The sequence below is a fragment of the Oxyura jamaicensis genome, chromosome 19, assembly GCF_011077185.1.
Source record: "Oxyura jamaicensis isolate SHBP4307 breed ruddy duck chromosome 19, BPBGC_Ojam_1.0, whole genome shotgun sequence".
NCBI lineage: Eukaryota > Metazoa > Chordata > Aves > Anseriformes > Anatidae > Oxyura > Oxyura jamaicensis.
The window spans coordinates 8,092,783-8,118,450 of record NC_048911.1 but is presented as its reverse complement, the minus strand read 5'-3'; the positions used below and the strand labels follow the sequence as shown (position 1 = coordinate 8,118,450).

At 38.5% G+C, this 25,668-nt stretch overlaps 1 protein-coding gene across 2 annotated transcripts in view; it reads left to right on the top strand.

Moving 5' to 3' along the window:
* TEX14 (testis expressed 14, intercellular bridge forming factor) overlaps positions 1-25,668 on the top strand; it is a 26,806-nt gene extending 1,138 nt beyond the window's left edge. Inside the window, exons 2-31 of one of the 2 annotated variants that reach the window (XM_035343341.1) lie at positions 260-374; positions 673-838; positions 1,086-1,222; positions 1,690-1,771; positions 2,223-2,353; positions 2,968-3,081; positions 3,515-3,599; positions 4,440-4,618; positions 5,815-5,966; positions 6,730-6,920; positions 7,144-7,294; positions 7,656-8,638; positions 9,367-9,473; positions 9,962-10,041; positions 10,592-10,858; positions 11,405-11,505; positions 11,810-11,923; positions 12,463-12,556; positions 13,241-13,331; positions 14,514-14,576; positions 15,704-15,831; positions 16,643-16,833; positions 18,214-18,265; positions 18,735-18,806; positions 19,626-19,703; positions 21,211-21,328; positions 21,502-21,597; positions 22,569-22,678; positions 24,409-24,472; positions 24,682-25,668. In XM_035343341.1, coding sequence (XP_035199232.1) covers positions 260-374; positions 673-838; positions 1,086-1,222; positions 1,690-1,771; positions 2,223-2,353; positions 2,968-3,081; positions 3,515-3,599; positions 4,440-4,618; positions 5,815-5,966; positions 6,730-6,920; positions 7,144-7,294; positions 7,656-8,638; positions 9,367-9,473; positions 9,962-10,041; positions 10,592-10,858; positions 11,405-11,505; positions 11,810-11,923; positions 12,463-12,556; positions 13,241-13,331; positions 14,514-14,576; positions 15,704-15,831; positions 16,643-16,833; positions 18,214-18,265; positions 18,735-18,806; positions 19,626-19,703; positions 21,211-21,328; positions 21,502-21,597; positions 22,569-22,678; positions 24,409-24,472; positions 24,682-24,718 — 4,349 coding nt within the window. In that variant the 3' untranslated portion in view covers positions 24,719-25,668. Of the gene's footprint in view, positions 1-259; positions 375-672; positions 839-1,085; positions 1,223-1,689; positions 1,772-2,222; positions 2,354-2,967; positions 3,082-3,514; positions 3,639-4,439; positions 4,619-5,814; positions 5,967-6,729; positions 6,921-7,143; positions 7,295-7,655; positions 8,639-9,366; positions 9,474-9,961; positions 10,042-10,591; positions 10,859-11,404; positions 11,506-11,809; positions 11,924-12,462; positions 12,557-13,240; positions 13,332-14,513; positions 14,577-15,703; positions 15,832-16,642; positions 16,834-18,213; positions 18,266-18,734; positions 18,807-19,625; positions 19,704-21,210; positions 21,329-21,501; positions 21,598-22,568; positions 22,679-24,408; positions 24,473-24,681 lie in introns of those variants that run through there. The other variant, XM_035343342.1, reaches the window with a different exon arrangement.

The window sequence follows — 25,668 nt, the reverse complement described above, 5'->3', positions numbered from 1 at the left end:
GCTTCTGGTGTTACCCACACTCATCTGCGTTAATACTTCGCTTTTTACACTTTGCTTATAAGAAAGCACTGTAGAAGCAGGGGCGTGGAATATACAGAAAGTTACAAGGAATGCCTACTAACTTTTCGTTATCATTCAGTTAATACCGCACTACATCTTCCCAGTGTCTCATTTCAGTATAAATAACCCACTGCTTTATTTCTTACAGGGGAGAGTAATTAAAACACCCATCTGTAGTAATCTTTTTGTTTTCCTGTAGGCACCTTTGTTGATGCTGTGAATTCCATGGGCCAGACATCTCTTTTCACTGCTGCGTTGTTAGGTCTTGGTAAAATAGTGGATGTGCTGTTGGATTATGGCTCCGACCCTAATCAGTTAAGTACAGAAATAAGTTTATACTTGTTAACTGGAACTGATAGTTAATCTTGTAGTGGGTTTAGTCAGTGTAATACACAATACTCTCTGTATATTACGAAGAAGTGCTTAAGACACGTACCGCTATTTGAGCCAAAGCTTCTGAAATGTAAGTAGGTGCTTAATTTTCCATGTTCCATTGTACACGTTGCTGTTTGGGTGTACAGAAGCTTTATGTTTACACTTGCTTTCTCAGAAGCTCATCTGGTTGAATTTGGTAGTGGTTGGCTGAAACCTTCTCCATTTCATGTTCCTCAGTCGCTGTTATGATGGAAGCACCCCGGTCCATGCAGGTGCGTTCTCAGGAAATCAGTGGATTCTTAGCAAGTTACTGGATGAAGGAGGTGATCTGAGAGTACACGATAAAGATGGAAAAAATCCGCAGTGCTGGGCTATGTCAGCTGACAAAGAAAGCAGTGCTCAGGTATGTGTGCATTTAAGTGGATATGTCTAGTTAGTCACCTAGTGTTTGATAACTTTCTAAAAATGTGTGCAAAAAAAAATTGAAAAAAAAATGTCTATAAATTTCCCGAAGTGCTCACTTATTTGCAACTTACTTGCAGTATTTCAAATAGCAAGGTATTTTTTGTTGGCCAGGATTTATTAATTCCAAATGGAGTAACTCACAGTTCTGAGGTCATTTTTTTTTCTTCCTCTCCTTCTCCACCCAGATGCTGGAATTTATACAGCGCTGTACATTCCACATGCAGGCTGCCATTCAGAATTTTCCCTGTGATCAACTCAGGAAGGTTTGCTCCTCAAAAGCACTGGTTTGTAGTCCATCTAGGTTTGGTGGTCTCGTTCAAGGGTAAGAATATATTCTCATGTGCTCTAGTATTGATTCTCCTGGGCTCTTACTCCATATTATATAAAGACATTAATGTGTTTTTATTCCTTTCTGATGCGATTGGATTTGAAACCAAAGCATATTAGGAATGATCATTCTTTTTATTTTTCTTATGGGAGTTCCAAATAGAAATTGGTAGTTTCAGGTGCCTCTTAATATTTACTCTTGAAATCAGCGATAAGAAATACTGTATTAAGTAGTGCTAAAATGGCTGTAACATGAAGTAGTTTGTTCTTGACTTCTCAAGCTCACTAAATCTTTCAGTGGTGTGTTTACAGCAATTTCATGAGTTTTTATGTCACATATTTGTTAGGAAAAAAACATACCTGTGAAGAAAAGGTGATGCTGTTGGCTGTTGGATTCATTTTACACTCTCTCTCTGCCGTGCCATATTAGTTATTTCTATTATTTATGTCTTTGATATTTAGAAATGTTGACAGTCGTTTGGGTAGATTTCTGAAACGTGGAGCTAATGCAGCCAGGAACATTTACAGCTTTGGTTTTGGGAAGGTAAGATGCTATGGATAATGGTTTTCTAATGATATTAGTACAGATTCCATGATTTTCAGTCAGATGTTCTTCACAGTAATTACCTTGCCTCCATTATTTTTGATTCTTCGTACATTCTTCTTTCTACTGAAAGGGTGGAAAAAAGCTGCGGGGACCCCAAATATTGAGACCTTTAGTCATTGGGCCTTATCAGAGGAAGCTGCTTTGGTTAAAAAAAAAAAAAAAAAAAAAAGTAAAGTCTTTCCTGTGACTGTTTCTGTGTTCCTTATTCAACTCCACTAGAAAGCTGAGCTTTTCACATAGATAATTTTAAGGCTTTATTGTGATGCTTCAGCTAACGTTCAGGTTGCAGTGATTGGGTTAAAGTTTTTAGGGAATTTGTGGCAAATGGGATGCAGGTCTTGGGAACTGTTGCATATTCCTTCCAGTTTATGTGCGGGTGTTGTTCCAGTTCTATCTTGCAGGCAGCAAGCATCTAGGGTACTTGGCATCTCTCCCTATTATCGGGGAAAAAGAAGTGGTTCAGGCAGATGATGAACCGACGTTTTCTTACCACGTTGGACCGTGCATGATTATGACGAAGTGAGTGGAATCAAAGGGATCTTACCCCTCCTCTTGTGTATCTGTTACTGTTCAGTAACAAACGGTACAGCGCTTGTCTGGGTTGCTTTCCTTGTCTGGTGAGTATTCATCCACTACTTCTGTACATGTTTTGCAGCCCACCAATTGGTGTGTTCTTTAGACACTTTTGATATCTGTAGGTTGCTCTTTTTTTTATTATTATTATTTATTAATCTCTTGTGTAGCGAGTAGTTCTACACCCAGGGAGTTTGCAAATCAGTGATTTGTCTTCCCAAAGTTCTGCCTTATGTCAAAGTGGGCTGATGGTTTTAGTGAAAGGAGTTGTAGAGTGTTGCTGTTCTTTACCTTGGGTCAAAGAAAGGTAGTGTCTTTGAACAGCAGACCTATCCTGATGCATCCTATCTTGAACAGGATGAGCATTTATTATCAGTTTGAAAGAGTATGTGCTTCTGCCTGGATGATCACAATAACGCATTGTTACTAACGGTAGGAGACCAACACAAGAGCATTTTGGAATCATGTAATTCTTTGGAAGTAGTCCTGTAACCAGAGGGTGAAGGGGGGGGTGCGAACCTGCAAAAAGCATGTCGTAGATACTCCTCTTCTCCTTGTAGCTTAATGTGGGGAAGCAGCAGAGTTACAGTGAAGGAACTCAGCTTTGAGCCCCATCAGAACTGCCGTAAGCTGCGTTTGGCTGATCTTCTCATTGCAGAGCAGGAGCACAGTAGGTAAGAACGAGTGAACGTGCAGTGGGCACAGGTGCTGCAGGGGTTTGAGGCTGGGAGAAAGCCTGACAGTCTTCCTGAGGTGAATCACGCTGACTGTGCTTTCTCTCCAAATGAGAAATGCAGGTCTTTCTTCTCTCTCTCCCGACTCCATTTTTTTCACTGTGTGTGATACAGGAGAAGATATTCTCTTCTGATAGGTCTGTGTGAACGCTTCATTGCATTTTCCTGGATGGCTTGCTTATAGATTGCACTAGTAGCAACAGCAAGCCCTGTTATTTAAGAAATAAATCTTCTTAATCTACTGTTCTTTTCTAATTTTGGTTATTTAAACACTAAGTTAGAATCATTCCTGTTGTATTGGTAAAAAGACCCAGAGGGCCAGTACTCTTAGTCTCAGATTTGTTGTAACTTTTTTCCCCCTCTCCCTTTGCAGTAAACTCCGTCATCCGCATTTGCTGCAATTGATGGCTGTTTGTCTGGCTAGTGATTTGGAGAAAATCCGTTTGGTATACGAAAGGGTAAACTTTGGCTCTTTGTACAGCATCCTTCATGAAAGGGTAATTGGAATACTTGTAAATACTGTTGTAAATAGTAATTATTTGAGAGAAAGGAGTTCAGTAATGATATTTGCAGTCTTTACTCATTTAAAATACAAAATCATTGGTCTGTATTAAGGTTTCTGTTTCATTGCACAGTATTGGATACTGGTGAAGTTTGCCATCGGCAAATACTTCAGTTGATGTTTAGGTGCAGTTGCATTGGTTTTCTTGTTTAGTATTGATCTTAAAATGGCTGCTATTAAATTCCATTGAACTTCTGCATGTGATTGTGCACCATAGATGTGGTGACACCAGCTTTTGCCCTTTAATATATGCATGCAATTTGCTGCAGGCTGCCTGTATATAACAATGAAGGCGTGAGCTCGGTTGCATTTTTTTTAATCAACCAGTTTGTATTCTGTTACTATAAATCAATATTTTTCTCTTCTGTTTTCATAGTTAATTGAATCCTTTTTTTCCTCTAAGTGTCCAAGTACAAATATCCAAATTATGGATAAGTTACAGATAAAGACAGGAGATTCTAACAATTGATTCTACTTCAGGGTGAATTTTGGCATCATCAGTGTCTTTTTCCTTAATTTCTGTTTAATGTATTAGTAGTTGGTTTGGTACTGAGAGCATGTATGTTGTTCAGAAAGTGTAATTCATATGACTTTTACTACAAAGAAATATGAAATGAATTTTAATGCAATGAAATATTTCATTTTTCCTTTCTTTGCCTCCTAGTGTACAATAATTTTGCAGTACTTCAGGCTTTAAAGACCTGCAGTGCAAAATGGGTACTTCTGTTTTTTTCAGCGTACAGAATTTCCAGTGCTGCGCATGGAGACAATTTTGCACGTACTGCTTCAAATTAATGATGCTTTGCGTTTTCTACACTCCCGGGGCTTTATCCATCGTTCGATTACATCCCACGCTATTCAGATTGTTTCTTGTGGAGAGGCAAAGCTATGCAACATGGAATACATGATAGAGAGGTAAAGAATTGCCTCACTGTTTGTGGAGGGAACAGACAAAGACAAATTTTGTGCTAAATTCTGCTGAAGTGGTTTAGCAGGTGTCCTGCTTGATGACTAGGTGACTCCTCTGCCTCTAAGCCAGGCAACAGAATTACAGGAGAGAAGAACTCTATCACTGCTCAGGTACATTAATTTTGCTACAGGCTATGTGGCAAGTTTTAGGTGGGCTTAGATTCTGTGGTAGGAGTATCTGAAACCATTTAGAGAAGAAGGTCTTCACTGGAGCTTAGAAGTACTGTCAGCAACAGAGTGAATGTAATCTTAGAGAAGAGATGAAATTTCTCTTTGAGTCACTAATCCTGTTGCTGGGCTGGAAATACTTCAATTCACTTCTTGTTCTGCTGAATTTGCACTTACAGAGGCTTGCCTAAAAGGGCTGAAGATCACACGCTACATTGATCTGAGAGTAGTTATTAAGTGCCGCCAGTGATGAGAAGAAGCTTTAGTACATCTTTGTCCCTTCTATGAGGGACACAATACATTTTTATCTGGTAAATTACTATGTACTTGTATAAACTTCTTCCCTGCGGTGCAGCTGGATTAGAAAGGGAATAAAAGGTTGGTTAGACTCTAAAGAGAGAGAGTAAAGTAGATAATAAACAAAAACCTGACAATGGAAATGTCATGAAATGAGCAAAGATACTTCCTAATGTCCTTGCAAACTCATTTTTTTACTAAATCTTGGCTATTTCTTACAGCTACAGATTCTCGCAGCCTACTGTGAAATAAATAACACATAAAATGCAGTTTGTGTGAGGAAAAAGTTAGCTTTTAGACATATGTATACACTGCAAAATAACTGACAGTCCAGAAGACACCTTTTTCTCTTTCGTCTGCAGTCTGCTGTGGGCACAGAATGCTGAAGAGTTGGTTGTAAAAATACTATGGGGAACTTTTCAACTCTCATTATTGCTTGGTGTAAAGTTTTTAAAGGAGTTGTTACTTCTGCAAGAAAAATTGTTTGCTCTACAATGCAAAAATAGAGGGTTTGTTGGTGTGAAAATACAACATTCTTTTTGCAGCTCTGCTTGGATCTCTTAGGTATTTAAGCTAGAAGAAAATATAACAAACCCATGTGCTTAATTCCAAAAGACGCAGTTGTTTAGATGAATATGCTGTGTCCCAATTTATAACTTTTTTCTCCTTTTGTATAGCAAAGATGGTGGAGAACACAGTGATCTGACTCGTATTCCTGTCCCAGTCCAGCTATTTAAATGGTGCTCGCCTGAAGTAATCCTTGAAAAACTTGTCACGGTGAAATCGGATATTTACAGTTTCTGTACAGTGATGCAGGAGGCCTTGACAGGTATGTGCATAAGCTTAGGATTCTTCTGTCACTAGGGTAGCCCAATGAAGATTTCCAGTGCAGACTGTTTATTTTCCCTACGTGGCTGCATAAAACCTTGCTGTTATAGCACACACAGAATTAACCTGGAGGAGGAACCCACCAGGCAAAAACCAAACATTGGTGACTATCTCAAAGACTGTTGGAGACACTTATAAAGTGTAATTGAAAAGCTTGAAGTTGCTTAACTAAGGGATGAGATTAATGGTAGGCAATACAAAGATAGAATTCTGTGTATGTTGCATTGCTGCTGTTAATCTCCTTCGTGCAAGGACAGCAAAATACTCAGTTAATTTTTTGCAATATGCAAAACAAGTTTATGTACCTTTCATCCTTTTCATCAATATGAAAGTTTGCAGGTAAACTTTTGTTATATGTTGACTTGGACTATTTTGACAGAGAAATGGGGTAAAAATTACTCAGAAAATTAAACCTAGGAGGGTAGCTGGTTAAGAATGAAAGATACAGAGTGTGGGTTATTTGTGTGACTGTACCCTAGAGATTACCGTCAGCTCCCTTTAATGCATCCACTGTTGATGTGAGATAGGGAGATGCCAGGCTGGATTCTGGATTGAATACTGTTTTGGTTTGCGACAGTAGTTGTAACTTACAGAACGTGCAGACAAAATGCTTCCTTGTCTTTAATCTCTCTCTTGTTTCCATATCCCCTGCTCCTCCCTTAATATATAGGTTGTAACATAAAATCTGTATTTATGCATTGCAGAGACCCTGCCCTGGAAAGGTGTTGAAGACTCAGTTATTAAACAACTCATAATTTCAGGACAGCAGTTAGAAGCAGATGTCAGACTTCCTATACTTTATTATGGTATAGTAAAGTCAGGGCTAGAACCTAAACAGAAGAACCGCTCCATGAACCTTCAGGATATTCAGTATATACTGAAAAATGATTTAAAGGTGATTTCCAGGATAGTGGCCTTTCACGTTTTTAAAATGGAAGAGTTTTATGTTCATTTGGATTCAAGCTGTTCACCTTAAATCTAGGTGGGAGGTTTTTTTTATGTGAAATCTGAACAGTGAGTATCCTTCTCTGGTCATGGAGGCAAGCCACCTTAAAATAGAAGGTGGAGACTAGGTTGGTCAATTAAAAGTGCCTTTAAAAGTATTTCTTGTGTTACAGGACTTGACTAAGTCTCAGACTGGGCACACTGATGAAATGTCAAAAGTGCAAAGGCCTGCTGTTTTTGCAGATATAAACATCTGCTTGGCATCAGCTTTTAGCTACCAGAAGAGAACACCGGAACTGCATGAAAAAGAGGTAACAGAGGCTGGTAAGTTTTTGTTCTGTTCTGTTTTATCAAGGTGTTGGGTGTGCTTTGCTTAGGATTTTTCTCAGTCCATGAAGATCTACTGTAAATAACTGAAATGGGAGGGAGCACTTACAGACTCGATGATACAGATTGAAAACGGAAGACAATTAGATTTGGATTTTACCTGCAACCCTAATTATTAATGTAAACTCAAGACTGTGTGTCCGGTTAATAATTGAAGTTCAGGCACGCTGCTTTCAGCAGAGGTGTTAAATGCTGCTTAGGCAATCTCTAAAAGGTGTCGACTGCTAAATGTACAAAAGCAGTGTGTCTGATGGAGATCTGGAGGAACAGCTAAACACCTTACATTAAATTTTTGCAGACAGCTCTCCTGCCCCAAGATACTCTCTCTTTCCTGAGGAGAATAATGCTTTAGTAGACTATGAGGCACCAAGCAACCGACGGCCAGTTGCACAGGAAAAAAGTCATGACGTAGATTCTGAAGTCCAGGCGACCTGCAGTGTCAGTGATGTGGATGACAGCCTCTGTAGCTTTGAAATGAATGAAATCTTTGCCAGTTATCCAGAACCTCAGGAAGACTTCCTGGAAGAAGGAGCTGGAGTAGGTCAGACTCTAAAGGATAAAGAAAGGCAAAAGGTAGAAGATAAGGCTGCCCTCAGAGACCTCTTTGTGTCCCCTGGAGTGTACTACAAGGAAAAAACAACTTATGAGGAAGGTAGCTTTTCAGACTCAGTCACAGAGGACACTACAGAAGAGGAGGAAGAGGTAAGTGAGGTCTCTGACCCGTGCATGCTGACACAGGTGAGAGGAGGTTCTGGGAGAAGAATGAGTTGTCCGTCCACAGATGAGCAGCACATCAGTAAATGTGTCCTTAATTTAAAGATTGTTCAGAGCATGTTGCAACAGGCAGCAGATTCCCTGTGCAGAACAGAGTTAAAACTGGACAAATTCATTGCCAATGAAAGGCAAAAGAAGCTGCTCCAGGAAACTGGAACGTATCAGCTTTCTAAGCAAACTTCTCATGACAGACCCTGGAACAGATCTGATGATATCTACCAAAACACCAATAACCCTTTTTCTGGAGTTAATATTTTTTTATGGAAAGCCATAGGTCCACCCTCAAGTGACTATATTCCACCTCTGGTAACACGCAAGGCACAAGGAGGTTTGGGTGGAGATGGTTTCCAGGCTATTCCAAAGGCAGCAGAGGAAATGCGGGCTGCTCAGAATGAAAAGTGGAAGAGCTTTCATCGGATGAGTAAGAGTAAAAATGAAAACAACCAGCGTGATCTCAGCTTCAGTGGGGCAAAAAGCCTGGAAAATCAAGACGGCCTAGACCGAGAGGTAAAGTGTGGAGCAGGTGTTTGTTACTACTGTGTTCTTTAGCGGGTTTATGGTAAAGAGAAAGTTATGAATGGCATCCAAGAGAAAGGAAGAATCTTTCTTTTAAAATGTATGTGCATGCTATCTGCATTGTACATAGAAAAGGGAACAAAATGGTCAGCTCAGTGGTGCAGTAGTAATCTTATTTTTTCCCCAGCAAAATATTTGTCCAGTAACTGAGGAGGGAGTAAAATCTTGTGCTAAAATTGAAGTGGGACTGTTAGGGCAAATGGCAAGCAGAGAAAGATTATTATTTTTTAATTACTTATTTTGGTGTGGAGGGGGTATACTTAGTTAAGGAGGTCAGGGTTGCCGCTTAATAAAGACTTCTAGATCATTTTCATTATTAACTATAAGGAGTTGACAGGCTTAGCTGAAAGAGATAATTTTTTATTGTATCTGCCGTGGGACTGATGTTGGTCATTAGGTCTGCTCCTTCCTCTGGGAGCCAGGTGTCATGGCAGTCTGCTTACATACACGTGAAACCTGTTACAGATCCAGGCAGAGCTTTTACTAGGTTAAGGCCTGGAGTTGTGATCCTTTCACTTGAGAAGTACTACTGATTCTGAAATAAAATGTAGGAAGTAAAATTGGCATGGTCTGGTTCTTAGTATGTCCCACAGACAGCTCAACCGATAATTAACAGAGTGCCCAACGTGCTGAATCATGGCTTGTTGGACTCATTTCAGCGTTTACTCCCACGTGTATCTGTAAGATGCAAAAATAAGTTCAACTTGCAGTGTCAGAGAGGGAGTGATTCACATACTGCAGCAAGTGGAAGTGAAGAAGAGAGGTGGTAAGTTTTGATCCTGTTCACAAAAGAATTAATTCTAGCAGATTCATCTTGCTACAGCCACTGTCAAAAGTAGACACATCCGGGATTAAAGATGGCATTGAATGTTTTTAGAGTAAGCCAGAAACCATCTGTCCAATTAGGGCCCTACCGTGACTCATTGTCAGCTGCAGAGCTGACAGGGTAACTGCTGCAACAAGGGCAGTTACTTCTAAAGAGTGGTGTTCAGACAGTTTGCGAATGCTTTTCTGGTGGAGGTCAGTAGTCTGAAACTGCCTAAGGAGAGCAATCTAACAGTGAAGTAAGGCAGCTCTTCTCTATGTACACAGCCTCATTCAGTTCTCAGTAGGAACACTGGCTTTCACAGGTGTAGGATTAGGCCCTACGTTAAGGGCCGTGGGACAACTTCTAGTGTTCTATTGACTGGGAATACGTAACAGAATACACCCGTGCATTAACAATTTCTCACGTCTTGTAATGATTTATCATAGGTGCTATCCAAAATCAGCATCTGAAATTTACAGCACAAAAATAAGTGAGGGGAGAAGGATGAGGCAACCAGAATGGAGGAGTAAGTAAATCAGCGTTAACTAGGAATTAACGTTAGCAAGTCTTACTGCAGTGCAGTGCACTGAAACTTAACACATTCCGTTAGTTCAGAAAGGTCTGTCTGCCTTAATCACTTTATTAGGCTGTTCTTGGAGGAAAACCAAATGAGTGGAATCCAGCATCTTGCGCATTCAGGCCATAGAATAATCACAACCACACTAAGATGGTTTGACTATAAAGCTCAAGGAATATCTGACCCTGTTTCAGAGGATGTAAGGGAGGGACAGGATATGAATTTAGAAAGGGTAGTATAGCAACGACCAGTGGGTGGCAGTACAGAATTAATAATAGAGAATGCAAACTAACAAAAATTTATGTGAAGGCTTGTCCGTATTGATTTATGCAGATTTTAAATTTAAGTAGAAGGAAACGTCTAGTTCTTCTCTGTATAAAGGAATAAACAGGCTTGTAACTTCAGCATTTCCAAGTATGCAGATAAAATGAAACATAGGAAAGGGTTTGAAGGTTTAGATCCTGTTGTGTGAGCTGGAAATTTTTGTTCTTTTGTGTAGATGAAGTAAAGCAAATAGCCAAAAGAGTGGCCTCAGGACAACTGGAACTCATTTCTACAAATCCAACCAGTGAATGTACATCTGAAAGTGAAACGGAGAGTATAGAGGGAGCCTTTCAACACGTCGCCATTAGGGTCCAAAAAAATCGAGACCAACAGAGAGAGAGATGGCATACAGGTGACAACGTTGAGCCTTGGGATGAGGGTTGTGAGGATAGATCTGCATCTGAGGAGAGTGATTTGGAGTCTATGTTCATAAGTTCTGGGGGTAAGGCTGAAAAAAGGATTATTTCATCTCCCTTTTTGTCTCTTTCCATCTCCCAGCAGATTTCATCTTCTGTGATTTTTGTTAAAATAATCAGCCATCTTCTCTTCCAGTCTCCTGTCCAAAGCAGGTCAATGGCTAAGGCATTGGCTAACATAACGTAATGCTCAGTTTGGTTATTTAATAGCAGGATGTAATGTCCAGTGAGCGTGAAGACCCTTCCTTGTTGCTGATTAACATATGTCAGTACGGGAGACCCAAAGCTTTTAAATCCATGGCTATGCTCTCACACCTTTATTTCTTTTAATTGGACTTGAAAGGTGCTTTTTCTGTAGCAGCACAGACAGTGTTTTTGTAATAGTTATGGATAAAGGAACAAGGAAAGCTTCGCCTGCTTAGATTAATGATGTCTTCTGCCTGTCATTTCTCCATGTTTTTGGCAGACAGCATGGTTTTACTCTCTATTCTCATCGATGCTACATCAATATTCAGAGCATTAAATTTGTGTTACTTTTAGACTAATGATTGTGTTCCATTGTGACATCCTAGGGAGAAGTTGCCAGTCACCATCACAAGATGAACAAGCAGAATCTGGAATAACTACTCATAAGAGTTCGGTCATTCCTCAACAAGCTGAGATTCTCTCTAGAGTATGTACAGTGTTAGAAGAAATCTAGTTCCTGCTTGTTTTCTGTAAAACGATTTAGCCTGGTCTCTCCATGTTGCTCACTGAACTACCAGAACAGCTGATTGTTTCAGCTGTGTTATGACTAGCAGTCCCCCGACATACTACGTACAGTGGTTCGGTAAACTGTGAGGAGCAGGAGCTGGGTTGAAACAGAACAATCGATTTATGTATTGTTTCAGTTTGATGTATTATTGTTTAACATTACTGACTAAAATGTATATTCAATAGAGTGAAGAAAGCATATTAAATGATAACATCTTTCATAGGGGCATTCAAGAGAATTACCTTGTTCTCGTACTTCATCTGCTGACATGTCTGAAGAATTCTTGACTCCAGATTATTTCCTTCTTCCTACTACTCAGGGAAACACAGATCTAGAGGTAAAAATCACAGACGAGACAGGAATGAACTCTGTTTCAAGAGTGTTGGACATAAGTTAAATCACATGTGAGTTTATTAGGCTCCCATTTTATTTGAAGAAATGTAGAAAAATGGGAGAATGTTGTTTTGTTTTCTTCTGAGTATTTACAAAAAATAACAACAATAACAACAAAAACCACCCAGACTTCTGAAACACGAGGGGCATGTTTTCTTGATTCGTTTACTAGGAAGCTACACAGTCTGTGGATCCTTAAAATTATTCTGGTTTAGGCTGAGAATAGTTTGAGGCAGCTGATAATGTTAACCTTTTCTTCCCAGCTCTATCAACTATAAGTACTCAGTAGTCTTAAAATAATCTTAATTTCTTGAAGATTTGAAACTTGTACAGACTACTCAATCCAATCCATGCTGTTTGCTGATGAGCTCTTGAAAAACCATCTTTCCATTCTGATTGTGATCTTCCTGTGTGAGTTGTCCTACCCTTCTTAGCTTGCCTGTGAGAAATTTGAATTTACTTCCTTTTTTCCCTCTGTTTCAGACCTCAAATCCTGGGGACAAATTAGAAGACACTTGTGATGTCCTTTTACAAAAAAGGAAATCTGAAGACGCAGGATCAGGTATTCAGGTGTCAGGTAAAGGTGCTCTTTCTTCTAAAGACCCTTTGGAGTCAGGGAGACAAAATCTTGTACTCACATTTTTGTGAGCAGCATTCCTGTCAGAAGGCTGAAGCTAGATCCTTCAGGGTTGCTTGGACTCTTATTATCACAGTTAGAGCTCAGGACATTCAGGATTTTGGAAGATGAGATTTGGACATTGCAGTCACAGAAATAGCATGATGCAATGATTATGTTTTTGTTCTGTTTCAGTTTGATAAAAACAAAACAAAGTTGTTAGCAATTACACCCTAAGGCTAAGTTTGTTTTCATGTGACTTGCAATGGTGCTGGAAACTGAATTAGAGTTGCATTTACACGTTAATATTCTTATGGCTATAAGTGTCTGGAGCTTAAACTGTAAGAGCTGAGTTGTGTGTGTAGAGCAGAGAAGCAATCTTGATCCTTGCTTTAGTCTGTTGCCTGTCTTAGCTCAGATGTGTAAATGTTGTGATATTCCCTGGTGCTTTAGTGGTTGACTGTCTGGCAGCTGTGGTATGTTTATGAAAATGCATCTTTAAAGCACATTTGTCTCTTGACAACAACAAAGGTCAAAAGAACTAAAAAATTTAATAAAGTTGCAATTTCCTGTTCAATGAATTGTGTCACTTTCCTTTGTACTTGCAAAACCCAATAACAGGGAACATTTGTTATTTGTATTCAGGAGGAAAAATATTATTCTGCGGCACAGCAGCACAGAACTCTGGCAATAACACACTAGGAGTGAATCAGCTTAGCCATATGCCTGTAGCCAGGTAGATAAACTTATTTTCATCGTTACTTCAAGCATAAATCAGGTTATAAAGTGCGTTCTCTTTATTAATACTGCATATATATCTAGTATTTAAATAAGGTGCCAGTGGTGTTTTTTAATGATCATCTACATGTCATAGCTCCTTGCCAAAAAAATACTAAAAGGTCTTTCATGACTGTCACGGGGCTTTGTTTTTTACCGTGTTCAGTATATTTTTTTGTTTGCTTAATGAGGGAGTAAAATATGAAAAGTCAGTCATGTATATTACAGTTCCTTTTACACTGAACAGTATATCAGTTTCAACAGAGCAAAGATAATTGCAATTATGGCTTCTGTCATCTGTTTTAATTTTGTTCTGCTTTGGTTTTGGAGCTCAAGTGGCATGAAGATCATACTTTTTCGCCTTCCCTCAGAAGAATCTGATGTAAGTGTGGTCACTGCATCTTGCCTGCAGATAACATTAGCTGATGCTTGGGGACTTGGGATCTCATCCACCAAACACATGTTTTATCTATCCAATATCTTTGTAAATTCTATGTTCTAATAGTATGAAGAGACCACCCCGTATGAATCACCACCCCGTGCTTCAAGTAGTGCTGTGCCTTAAAGAGAAACAGTCCTTGCCCTGAAGGTCTTACAGCAGTGGTTTTCAGGCTTCTTAAAAGCCCTTAGCCTCCCTGATGCCAGCTTGCTTTGTGTCCCCCAGAGTTAGCAGCAGCTTGGTTCCTCCAGAGCATGGGAGTGAGAACTGCTTTTACTGTTTGTCATTATTTTGTACTCTCTCCCCTCCCCTAGAGGAAATGAGTTACCATTGTCAAAGGTAAAGGTAGGTAACAAGAGAATAATATACAATGTCGACTAATCAAAGGATGATAAAACAATGTAGTGATGTATATTTGCAGATTTTTATTTAACTTTCAACTTCCAGTTCATTTTGAAACTGTGCGTGTTGTTTAGATGTTTTCTTCTTACTGGATGATTCTGTGATACAAACCCATAATTGTGCCTTTCTCCTAGCTTGCTCTCTAATTTCTAAGGTTTTAAGCAAAAAAGTTTTACGACCTGCTGTCTACAATAGAGAGAAGGTCATCCTTTAAACATTATGAGAGAAGAAACAAAATACATTTATTTTCATAATTTTTTCTGACAAGATCAATGAATGTGACCTTTTTCCTCACTCCAGTGTTGAAGCAGCCCAAGAATTGATATCAAGAGAGCCGCAGGAAGACTCCAAAGAAAAAGATATGTAAGAGCCACAGACTGTTCTATGCTGAAACTGCAGCAAGTTGGTCATTACCATTGTAAAAGGTCTATGTTGATACAAAACAGGAAGATACCACAGACTAAAGCTGAGAGATGGAAACCTGTTTGGATTGTTAAAAGTATATTTTTATCGTGATAAGCTGGGAGATGGGCATAAAAGAGCTGTCACATACAGAGCTTGTCCTTAGCTGAGTTTGAAATATTTTTATATTCGTAAGTAATAAGCAGTGTCATTTGGGTGTGCCTATTCATGTTACAGTCTTACTGTATAACATTCTTCTTACAATAATATTATTATTAAACATTCTAACTATTCCTTGTCTCTCGCATGTGCATTACGCAGAAGAAATACAATTATTTTGAAGGGTGAACTGTTAGTATGTAGCTAAATAAATTATATTACAAAATACTATATAGATATTCTCAGGAAAAATGTGCACAAGAGGTATGTGACTGAATTATTAAAGTTGGCTTTTTTCACAGATAATGGAAATTTTGCATAGGAATCACTGACTTGGTAACAGTGAATTTATGATCATTTAATGGTCTTCTGAGGATAACATAATCTTCTGCAAATGGCGTTGGTTTGCTTAATTAATTCCAGTCCAATGGATTTTGTTTGCTACTTGAGCGTACATCACTTCTGTGCAGATCTTTAGCAGTTTCAGCTTATCTGTGTAATTCTTTTAAAGGCTCTTAACTTACGTTATTTTTAAGAAGTCTTTAATTTTTGTTAAATGTTTAAGGTTTTCCCTTAGCTTTGGATACAGTCTTCTTTCTAGTGGCTCACATTTGAGGTTCTTGTCCTTTCTGGAGGTAGTTTCCTGTGGTTGCTTTTATAAAAGTTACTAAACTGAAGAAATTCTGTAAAGCAGAGGAATGCTAATAATTAACCTTTTCTGTCTGTGCAAGATCATTGAAGATGTTGTTCTTTAGCCTTTGAAGAACTCTTTGAGAAGTTGTCAAAGTTGATTGTCATGCTTCCTTCTGGAAAACTAGATGAGACTGAACAAAAGTAAAGTTTAAAGAACCTAAAAATAGCAGAAATTAGTGCTTCACAAATGTAATAAGTGGCTATTCTAACTGTCAGAACATCTTTCAATACTTCAGATCAGTGACAGATATTCAGGATTTGTCAAGTATTCCCTGTGAGGAGGAGAACTACTACAAGAATATAAATTGTAAAACACCCAGAGTGAGTCATGCACCCACAAGTGTCAGCACTCCACTCAGCTCAGGTAACTGCAGTGACAAAAGAAGGGAGGACCAATGAATTACATAAACTTCCTATGCCAGAAGTCAGACCTTTCTGCCAACACTTGCTAATGTAAAAGCTGTTTATGCGAATCATGGAAACTCCATTGATTTAAGTGCCAACACAGAAATGTTAGGCTTGGAATAAGTAATCATAAGAAAGGCTGTACCTGCTGTTTGAAATCTCATTGTTTTTGTCTGCAGAGTTAAAACTTTATAGTTAAAGCCTGTTTGGTCAAAAGCAATCTCTTAAGACGTAGAACTAGAGGAGAGTTTACAGGCCGACAAAACAATTATCTGAAAGGCCTGTGAAAAATAAGCACTTGGTAGTTAATGCTTACGTTAGCCTTTGTGAATAAGAAATCATTTTAGACATTTAAAATCGATTTGGAGTAATAAGTGTAGAGTTTTGTACTTTGAAGACACACAATGTAAAAAACACTTAATGTTTTCCCTGTTGATAAGATGATCTCAAAGTTTGTTGAGCTTTAGTTTGTTACCCATAAAACAACACTTCTGTTTGCTTTGTGCTTCCTTAATTTGGTTCGCTATGGTAGTTGTAATGTCTCATTTGGTAAAGTTTTGCATAAATAATGTCAGAGTTGAAACTCCTGGGCAAACAGTTTGGACTTCGGCTTAGAGATCACTTTATGGACAATAATCTTAGAGTTTCCAGTTCAGGTGCTTGTTCAAATACAAGAAATCATTTTCTACTTCACTGAAATGTGACCAAGATAATAATTTTCCAGCTTTGCTACCATCTCTTCCTTTCTCTCTTTTTCTTTCTAATTCTAGAGGAAAAAAATCCAGTAGCCTTTAAGAAATACAGACACGGCCATGAAGTAGCTTTGGATTCTTCCTTTTGTAGTTGTCAAGAGGTGTCCTCTGCAGTGTCCAGGACATTCACTACAGCCTATGAGGAAGGAAGGAGCACTGAAAATACCTCTACCCCTGTAGAAGTTCACTCATCTGGATTGAATGAGCCTGTAAGTGAAGGAAATTACACAAATTACACAAATATTGGGCTTCCCATTGCACCTAACCCTGTGCAAATGTTGACAACCATCAAAAAATGGGCCTTGCCTGCCCTATCCAGGCCTTCTCAGCATTGGATCCAGTAATCTTGCAATACCAAAGTGGTCAGTATCAGCAGAACGATTGGGTGGGAAAGGTGTGGTTTTGTTGGAAGAGTTTTGTTGAGTTGATCTTCTGTGTCTACAGCAGGTGGCTTATCTGAAAGGTTCAGAACTCACAACTGAACTGGTGAATGCCAGGTTTTTAACTTTGTGGAAGTGGGGATTTGAGTGAAAGCAAATTTTGTGTGTGCATGTATTCAAGTTTTCTTGTGAAGCTGAAGGATTATCACAATTCAGTGGGGGAAAATAAATGAGTGTAAATAAGCAATTCCATGAGGAAAAAAGTTACAAGTAGTTTGGATGCAAGTAAATGTTCAGAAAGCCCTGATATTATTGAGGCTGTTTGTCCTTTTTATTGCCTGCAGACATGGCATAATGTTATCAACTTTGTTGTCTTTCTTTGGAGCTGACATTTCTCAAGGTTGCTGTAGTGATTTCTGGTAATCTTTTTGGAACTGAAGGTGTTCTGGAGACAGAACGTTATCTTAGCTGTTTTTCCAGGCAGCTTACATACAGAACAGTTGCTTTTATGCTTTTCCTATTCAGTGTTGGGGTTGTCATTTAAAGATTAAATTAATTTGTTCAACCAGAACAGTAGTAACTGCATTCAGTGTCATCAGGTCAGCTGTATCTTCAGGCTTGCGTAGCAGACTGTTAAAATTCATTAAACCCATTAACAGCACAGTACTGCCTTGACTGGCTCTGTAGAGAGATTGAATGTGTCACTTCCTTGCCTAAAACTTTCTTCTAGGATCAAGTGCTTGAAGTACCAATTTCCATTTTTGAAGGACTTGCCTTTTATTACAAATCCTTGATTTTTCTGGGGGGGTCTTTTGGTAAATAGATGTGCCTGGCTTTAACAATTAAAGATTCAAAACAGAGTGGGAAAGTGAGAGATGTCAGAACTGTCCTTTCAGAGACTCCCTGTTCAATTGTCTGTACACAGTGTTGAAATGAATAAAGAGTGTGTAGCTGACAATATCTTATTGACCAGCAAAAACATGAGTGAAAAACAGCCTAGGCAAAATTTCTGACACATCTGACTTACCTGGATGGTAAGAGGCTTACCTCTTCCATATTCTGAACACGCTGAAGACCTTATTTAAAATTTTAAATAAGACTTTAATTAACACTTTACCTCACTTTGGACTTAGTATGTTAAAGGTAAGGACGGGAACAGCAGTTCTTCAGTTTACCTTTTTGCGTTTCATTCTGTATAATCTTACACAGGATGGATTGTCAGTAGTTGCTTCATCCTTGAGAAGCACCAGGAAGGCATCTGGTAAGTCTCTTAATCCACTCCCCAGCCCAATTAGAGTGATAAAAATGGATAAACAGATTTGAAAAGCAGTTTTGCAGTCTTACTATTTTTTTCTCTGGGCATCTCTTTGTAGGGATAAAAAACTTTGCATACAATTTTGTATTGTTAGTGATTGTTAAGTTGCAAATTCTGTGTTTGCACCTGCAGGCTAAGATCTCTGACCTCTAATAAATCTCCGTTTGCTGTGTAAATACTATTGGCCTAAAACTTGCAGTGCAAAATTGAGAGCTATATGTGCAAGTCTAGCTCTAAATGATTTTTCCATTCCAGCGATACTTAAGGATATTTCATAAAAAGTGAATGAGCCAGGCTCATGGAGATTGATAAATGATATACGTCAGCAAGATGCTGTCGTACTCTAAGCTTATATCACAGTTATTAAGAATTAATCACTGCTAATTAACTAGACTTTTTTTTTCCTCTCTCTCAGCACTGTCACAGGCACCTAACCACTTCATTGATGATCTTCCTCCACCAGCCCAAGAGCTGCTGGATGAAATTGGTAAGAGGCACTTCATCCAAAATGGTATGAGACTTGCCAGCTGTGTTTTAAAGCCAAGGACAGTACAGTACTTCAGTACACAATCAGGATTTCTCCCAAATCATTCACTACTAAAATACACAAGAGCTTCCAAATTAGTTGCAGTCAGGTCAATGAATAGGAAGTTAGGCATCAACAGCTTGAATAACTGGCAGTTATTTAAGTTAGTCCTTGAAGTTTCTGCATTTCATGTAATGGTTAGTTACTGCTGATGACAGCAGTTAGCTTATTGAGTATAGATGTAATTTAACTCTGAGATGAACTTTGTGTAGACTGAAGTTTTCAAAGGTGTCATGGAGCTATGCATGTTCTTCATTAAAAGCAATGCCAGCTGAGTAGCTGCATCCATCAGGTGTTTTTGCAGAGCTTAGTTTCAATGATACACATTTATTTTTTTAGTCACGTATGTCTTCAGCCAGAACACAGAGTAAAAATCCTTCATTATTTTTACTGGTGTGGGTTACAGAAAAGTTTCTCTTGGTTACTCAGCAATGAACTTCCTAAACAAACACCAGACAGAAGGATAATTAAATGTATATAGGTCCTGTGCTCTCTTAGTAATGAAGCACATAGGCAGTTCTAATCTTTTTATTACCTTATTCACCAAAACAGGGCTGTGGAGACTGTCACCATCTGAATAAGTAATGGCCAGAGACAATTTGTAAGATTAACATACAGACTAACTATAGATTATGTAAGGGTTTTCTTTGAGTTTTCAGTGGATAAAGAAAGTGGTACTTTGGTTTTTATAGATGTAAGAAAATACGCTGTTTTTAACAGACTATTTAAAGCAGCAAGATTCCATCACTCAAGACTTTGAAGAGAAGGGATTATTTGACCATGGAGTGCAAATAAACGGTTAGTTGATAGTAGTCCCAACATAGAGATTACAAATGGAAAGTAACTTTGCTGCAAAATTACTTGAATACTTTGCAAAGTTAATACTTTGAAAAACTTAATTTTCAGCTTTTTTTCTTTGTATTTGTGGTTGGAAAATTCAGCAGAAATTTGAGAGGGCTTCCCCTTTCTCAATAAGATGCTACGCAGTGTTTTCACAAACAGTACCTCCTCCAGCAGTGTTTGCTGTCTTTCTCTGTGCATTCACCTCTCTGAAGGCTGCAGAGATCTGCTATGGAACGCTTACAGATCTGAACTATCAGAATTAATCTTCTACTTCCACTGTAACATATGCTGTGTTCAAACGTAAGTGATGAAACCCACAAAAGTATAGATGGTGAGCAGCTGATGTAAAATAGAGCTGAAGTTTCCGCTCTGAAAGGCGGTTTGGTTGAAAGTAGCCGGTACACACAAACTGCTTATGTTTTATATTCACCATCATGAAATAGTGCTTCTGATCTCGTGGTGTCAGAAAATAGCATCTCTTGGGGTAATCAGTGTTATGTTTGCTGTTCTGTTATAAAGGTACCAAAGATAGCAGCGGTAAATCTTTGTGCTTCTGAAACTGCAAATAGTAGTAAGTGGGAATCATTTTTAGATGTACAGCAAGTAAAGTCAGAGGAGCAGAAAACATAAATCTTTATAGACTCTGCATTTGTTTCCAATGAGTCAGAAAGTGAAGAGCAGTTTTTTGTATTTTTTTTTTTTTAAAAGGGCAAAATATGAGTTAGTCTGTAAAAAAGCTAAATAGCATAGTCACTTGAGAATAATACTGGCACTTGTTTGTGTTACCCGACAGCTTTGTTAGATCTTTTCCCATTTAAAATTGTTACCCAACGGATAGAAGCTACTGTGACTTTATTCGCAGGAGTATCTTGTTTTTAGGTGGCAAGGAATGCAGCAGCCTGTATTGCTTGCTGTTCAATCACTGTGGTTTTGTTGTATTTGCATAAAGTACAGCTATTTCAGACTCCATTTTTATGACAGCCTACTGCTTCCTGCTTATCATAGCTTAGCAGAAGGTGGCTGAATATATTCACATGCTGTAGAGAAGAGAACTTAGTGAGATAAGTCTTGGGGTGGGGGGGAATATCATTGGATTTTGCTAAGTAGGGTAACAAAGCTAACATCCACAGGTTTTCTTTTGATTTTTCTTCAATATCTTGGATTGTAAGGCGAGAGATTAAAGATTAATTTCCACATGCATTTTTCATTTTAGTATGAAGCAAAATGTTCGCTCTTCTGAATCTTAAAAATGTGTTACAGTAAAATATTTATCTAGGTCTTGCTACTGGCCGCCTATGACTGTAGATAATGCAAACTTAATTGGTAGAAGATCAGATGACTGGGAGAAGAAAAATTAAAAAGTAGACAACTGAAAGTTTCCCAAGTGCAGTAAATAAAACCACAATTTTAGTATCTTCCTTTCATAACTTTGCTATTAAATTCTTTCTGTTTATGTGAATAGTTGCTGGTCAAACTAAAATGGAAGACAGAGACGCAAAAGAAGAAATTGAGCAAAATGAGAAGAGAAATCATAGCGTAATGACTAAGGAGGCATTTAATTTAGCAGAGGAAACAGAAAGGTATGAAAAAGACAATGATAATGGCATATTTAGCTTTGAATTGCAAATGTTTAGAACATTCAATGCTTACATTAAGTCAACTCTCCTAAGAACTGTGATAATTTCTACTGTTTTCTTTCAGAATGGGTAGTATTAAACTTGCCAGCATTCATTTAAAATCTTTTATTCAACAGGGCTCACTCCACTCTTGACGACGTTTTAGAAAGAATTCTCCATGCTGCTCCTGCAGATGAGGAAATCCAAGAACAACCTCAGGGACATGCCCTTGGGTTAGCTGATAATTGATAGTTTGTTCACAAGTTTATCTCGTTTATCTAATGCATTTAGCCCTATGTGGGACATCAGGAAATGGACTGTCATTCTTCAGACAGTAATGTTTTGGGGAGCTCCACTTGGAGGCATCATTTGGAACTTTCAGTATTAAATTGGAGGGCAAAGAATATCAGGTAGTTTCCTGTAGTTGAAAAGTAAATGCTTCAAATAGGCAAGGAAGTGCATCGTTTTTACGGAAATTTGAGATAATTTGCCAGAACGGTAGATTTTCTGAGGCGATGAGAAGAATGTATATGAAGAGAAAAAAATCGTGAGAGATCTTTAGGAAGAAAAAATCTTTAAAGAAGAGTTTGAGAAAGCCAGTGTGCTGGGCCATATAGAAAGAAATGAAGAAAATGGCAGGCATCAAATCTGTATCATTTTAAGAAAAAAATGCATAGCCCAAATAACTTTTTTCCTCTTAGAACCAAAGATAAGAGCTTTAAACTCTGAACAGCTCCATGGTAAATGCCAATGAGTAGTCATAAGTCATTCTTAACATATCTTACTAAGGAACACAAGATAGTCTTGTGTTCAGCATCAGGATTTTTTTAATATAGAAGGCAAACTGTCATGATAATCAGGAGGATTTTGCTGATAGGGCAGTCTGATTCCTGCAGTGTGTATATATAGCTGTGTTCATAAGTGGCTCAATCCAAAGCCCATTCACACTCATAGTCAAACTACTTTTACGTAATGCACACAAGGAATCGTTGGAGCCTGCTTATGGATGTGAAGGAAAAGCACATCTGTAGACTTGGTGGGGAGTGATTGTTTAGAGGTTTGGTGGGGCATATGCCCATGACAGGTCAGGGTCAAAATAAAAAAGCATCTCCAGGGGCTTCTATCTTAGTACTCTGTATTCATCGTTTCTAAAAGAACATATATATATAAAAAAAAAAGGAATGATTAAATTCTGTCATTTAAGGGCTGCAAGCCTGAAAGATCCAGAAGATCTTGGAAGGAAGAAAGGAGTAGATGAAGGCGGAGCTGAGGCTGGAAGCAGTGAGCCAGAAGGCTGTGCAGGGAGTTCAGAAGGTCCTCTTCATCTGTAAAGCTGCTGGATGCTGGGATGGGCAGTATCTCATTGATTATTTTTTTAGCACTGGATTTGTCAAGCGTGCACAGAGTAGTGTTTTGCACCTCTGTTTTCCCCCATCTTGGTGCTGTTTCTACCCTGTGATTTCCAAAGAGAGGAAGCTGTTTTTAATCTTTTCAGAGACCCTTGAAAACTTTGGGTTTTTTATTGCTTTAGATTGACAGCATTCTGGACCATTTGCTGGAGTTGCAGAGGGTATGTCTCGTAGTGAGAGTGCAGTTTCCTCTACTGAACTCTCCAAAGGTGGTATTGCCGCCTCTGTGTCCCATTTAGTCTTCAGCCTCTCTGGTTTAGGCACCTAACGGCTTCACGCTGTTGTAAGGACTTGGAGTTATCACCATGGTTTGGTCTGTACCTGTGATGCATATGCTAATGCCATCAAATCCCTCAAACATCTGTCTCGTCTCTCCTGGCTTTCCTCCAATAGAAACTGGAAGCAGAGAGGAAGGCACAAACTGAAATGAAAGAGCTTCCTCTGTTCTAGGACTGTTTGAGCGATGAAGTGATTTTACATAGGTTGGCAGCCAAGGTATTTTTCTGCAAGCAGGTTTAAGGAACTTAGCTTTTTAGATCTGTGTAAGTAGTTCCTCTATAACATGCTGCTCCGGTGCCTGTGACACAGCTGTGTTGCCTGTGACACAGCTGTGTTTTTATATTAATGTTTTGGTCAGGACATATGGGAGGGAGTTAGTGCCTAAAATTCAAGAAGTTAATGTGATGATGAAAACATAAGTGAACAATTCCTTAAGCAGTAGAAATATCTTCTTTTTGGCCAAAGTTTCCATTTTGTATATAAGATAATTTTTGGTTAACAAGGTGAAATGACTCTTGGTTAGAATACGAAGAACTGCATAAAAGAAATAACAAAAACATTTTTGTGTTTCACTTGATTTAAAAAAAAAAAAAAAAAAGTACAAGGAATTCAGGCTTAACTCCAGATCTCCAGTAGGACTGTCAAAGCTGACTGGTATTCTGCAGCTAAAGAGGAGGTTACCTTTGTTCAGCATTTATCAATTAAAGATGCTTCTTGTTAAAGGAAGAGGATGTCATATGTACATTAATGTGCATTTACTGCTTTGCAGAAAATGTGAAAGAACTGCCCTTTCTTCTGGGAAGAGTAGACTTTGATTTTCAGGGAGAAGAGATTTTTCAATATGTAGCACAAAATGGTTTAAAGGAAACTAACCTTCAATGTTGTGAGCATTTAACACTTCTACAGCAATCAGCTCTTCATCGTCAGTGTTTCACTTGCTAGTTAGGCACCCGAAGTTTGAAATGTCCCAGATTGTTAGTTTAGGAAATATTGATGGTAATTTTTGAACTCGGAGTTCTAGAGGTAACGTGCTAATGCTTGTTATTTGCACAGCATTAGCATATATGGCCCTATTTTCCGTCAGACTTCCCAAATTACCAGGATGGTAGGAGCATGCTTCAGGCTTTGAAAACAATATTTTCTCATCACAAAGAGGTTCCTGTGTAATAGACCCAGCAGAGCTACAGAGTTCAGGCTGGTTTCAAGTGCAACTTGATGGATGTAGCCAAAGGGATCTGTAGCGCTCAATTCAGCATGCTGACAAAACCAGAGCATTCTCTTTGAAGTGTTGTGACTGTGTACGTTTTTGGTTTTGAGCTGAATTAACATGCTTTTTTTTTGTTTGTTTTTGTTTAGATATACACCCTGAAGATCAGAAATTCCGCTTACAGAAACGGCTGTCTTCACCTTCTCCATTTAGGTGAGCATCTCCATGAATTAAATTGGGCTTTTTGCAGAAATGTATGTATTCTCTCTCTGCATGAGATACATTTCTTGTCTTCCATGCCCAGGAGGCAAGAGCTGCAATTTAAAATTCCTTTCTCTTCAACTTGTACAGCTTGATATAAGAAAAATACAACTGTGTAACTCTTTTAAACTATTTTTTACCCTCTTTTTTTTTTCCTACAGGATAATTGTTTTGGATCAGAGCAGCTGTCCTACATGATTAGAATGGACAGTGGGAAAAAATTGATATCTCAACTGTTTACTGCAGCTGGTACAGTATACAGCCCATGAACTGCAACCCTTTTTTGGCCAAAAAGACTTTGAATGCTCACTCTTCCTTTAGCTGCAGCAGCAAGTACTGAAAAAAAATCTTAATGCTTTACTTTGTAATGCAGCTGATACTGTTTTTGTATGAAGATTACATCAGTAATACTGCAAAACGGATCCGTTTTTGGAATCTAACACCACTTACTAAGCTGGCTATGTGTTTTCTTCTCTTTCTCTGTATATGTATGCTTTCCTAAGCAAAAGAATTTCTGTTGTATTATGCAGTTTTCAATGTTACAGACACAATGATTGTGATTCTGTGGGCTGTTTTCACTGCTCAGGCTCTCGTTTAATTTTTCCATGCTGAAGTGTGGAGCGCTGTGCTACAGCCCATGTGGTGTATGTTTTTCCTTGCTCATTAAATTTAACAAGGGTAATTTCTTGTTTTCTCTTAGTGCTTTTGTGATCTAGAGTTGAACTGATTTGACTGATTAAGGGGATTAATTGCTGTGCAGAAAGTTAATGAGAAAAAGATGGTGTTCTTTCAGAGGTTGCAACTGCACCAATACATTCAGTAATAGACAAGAATATGCGATTTCTGGTTAGCATTACTAAGATACATGTTGTTTAATTAAACTGCAGTTTTGGTAGGCCTCATCCAAAAAAAAAAATCCCTGTAATTGAGTTTTGGATCGGGCTTCTGATGGGCACAGCAACTTCTTAATGCTGTTCATGGGCAGGATGTGTAACGGTTGTCCTTATCCCTGTTGCACAGACAGCGGAGTTTTAGCTGCCTTCATGTACTTGGGTGTACCACGTGTTGCTCTTCCATCCTTGTTCTGCTTGTCTGTAACTGTTAATTAATTGGGTTTAATGTCACTAATAAAAGTTTCTAAGCTTAAT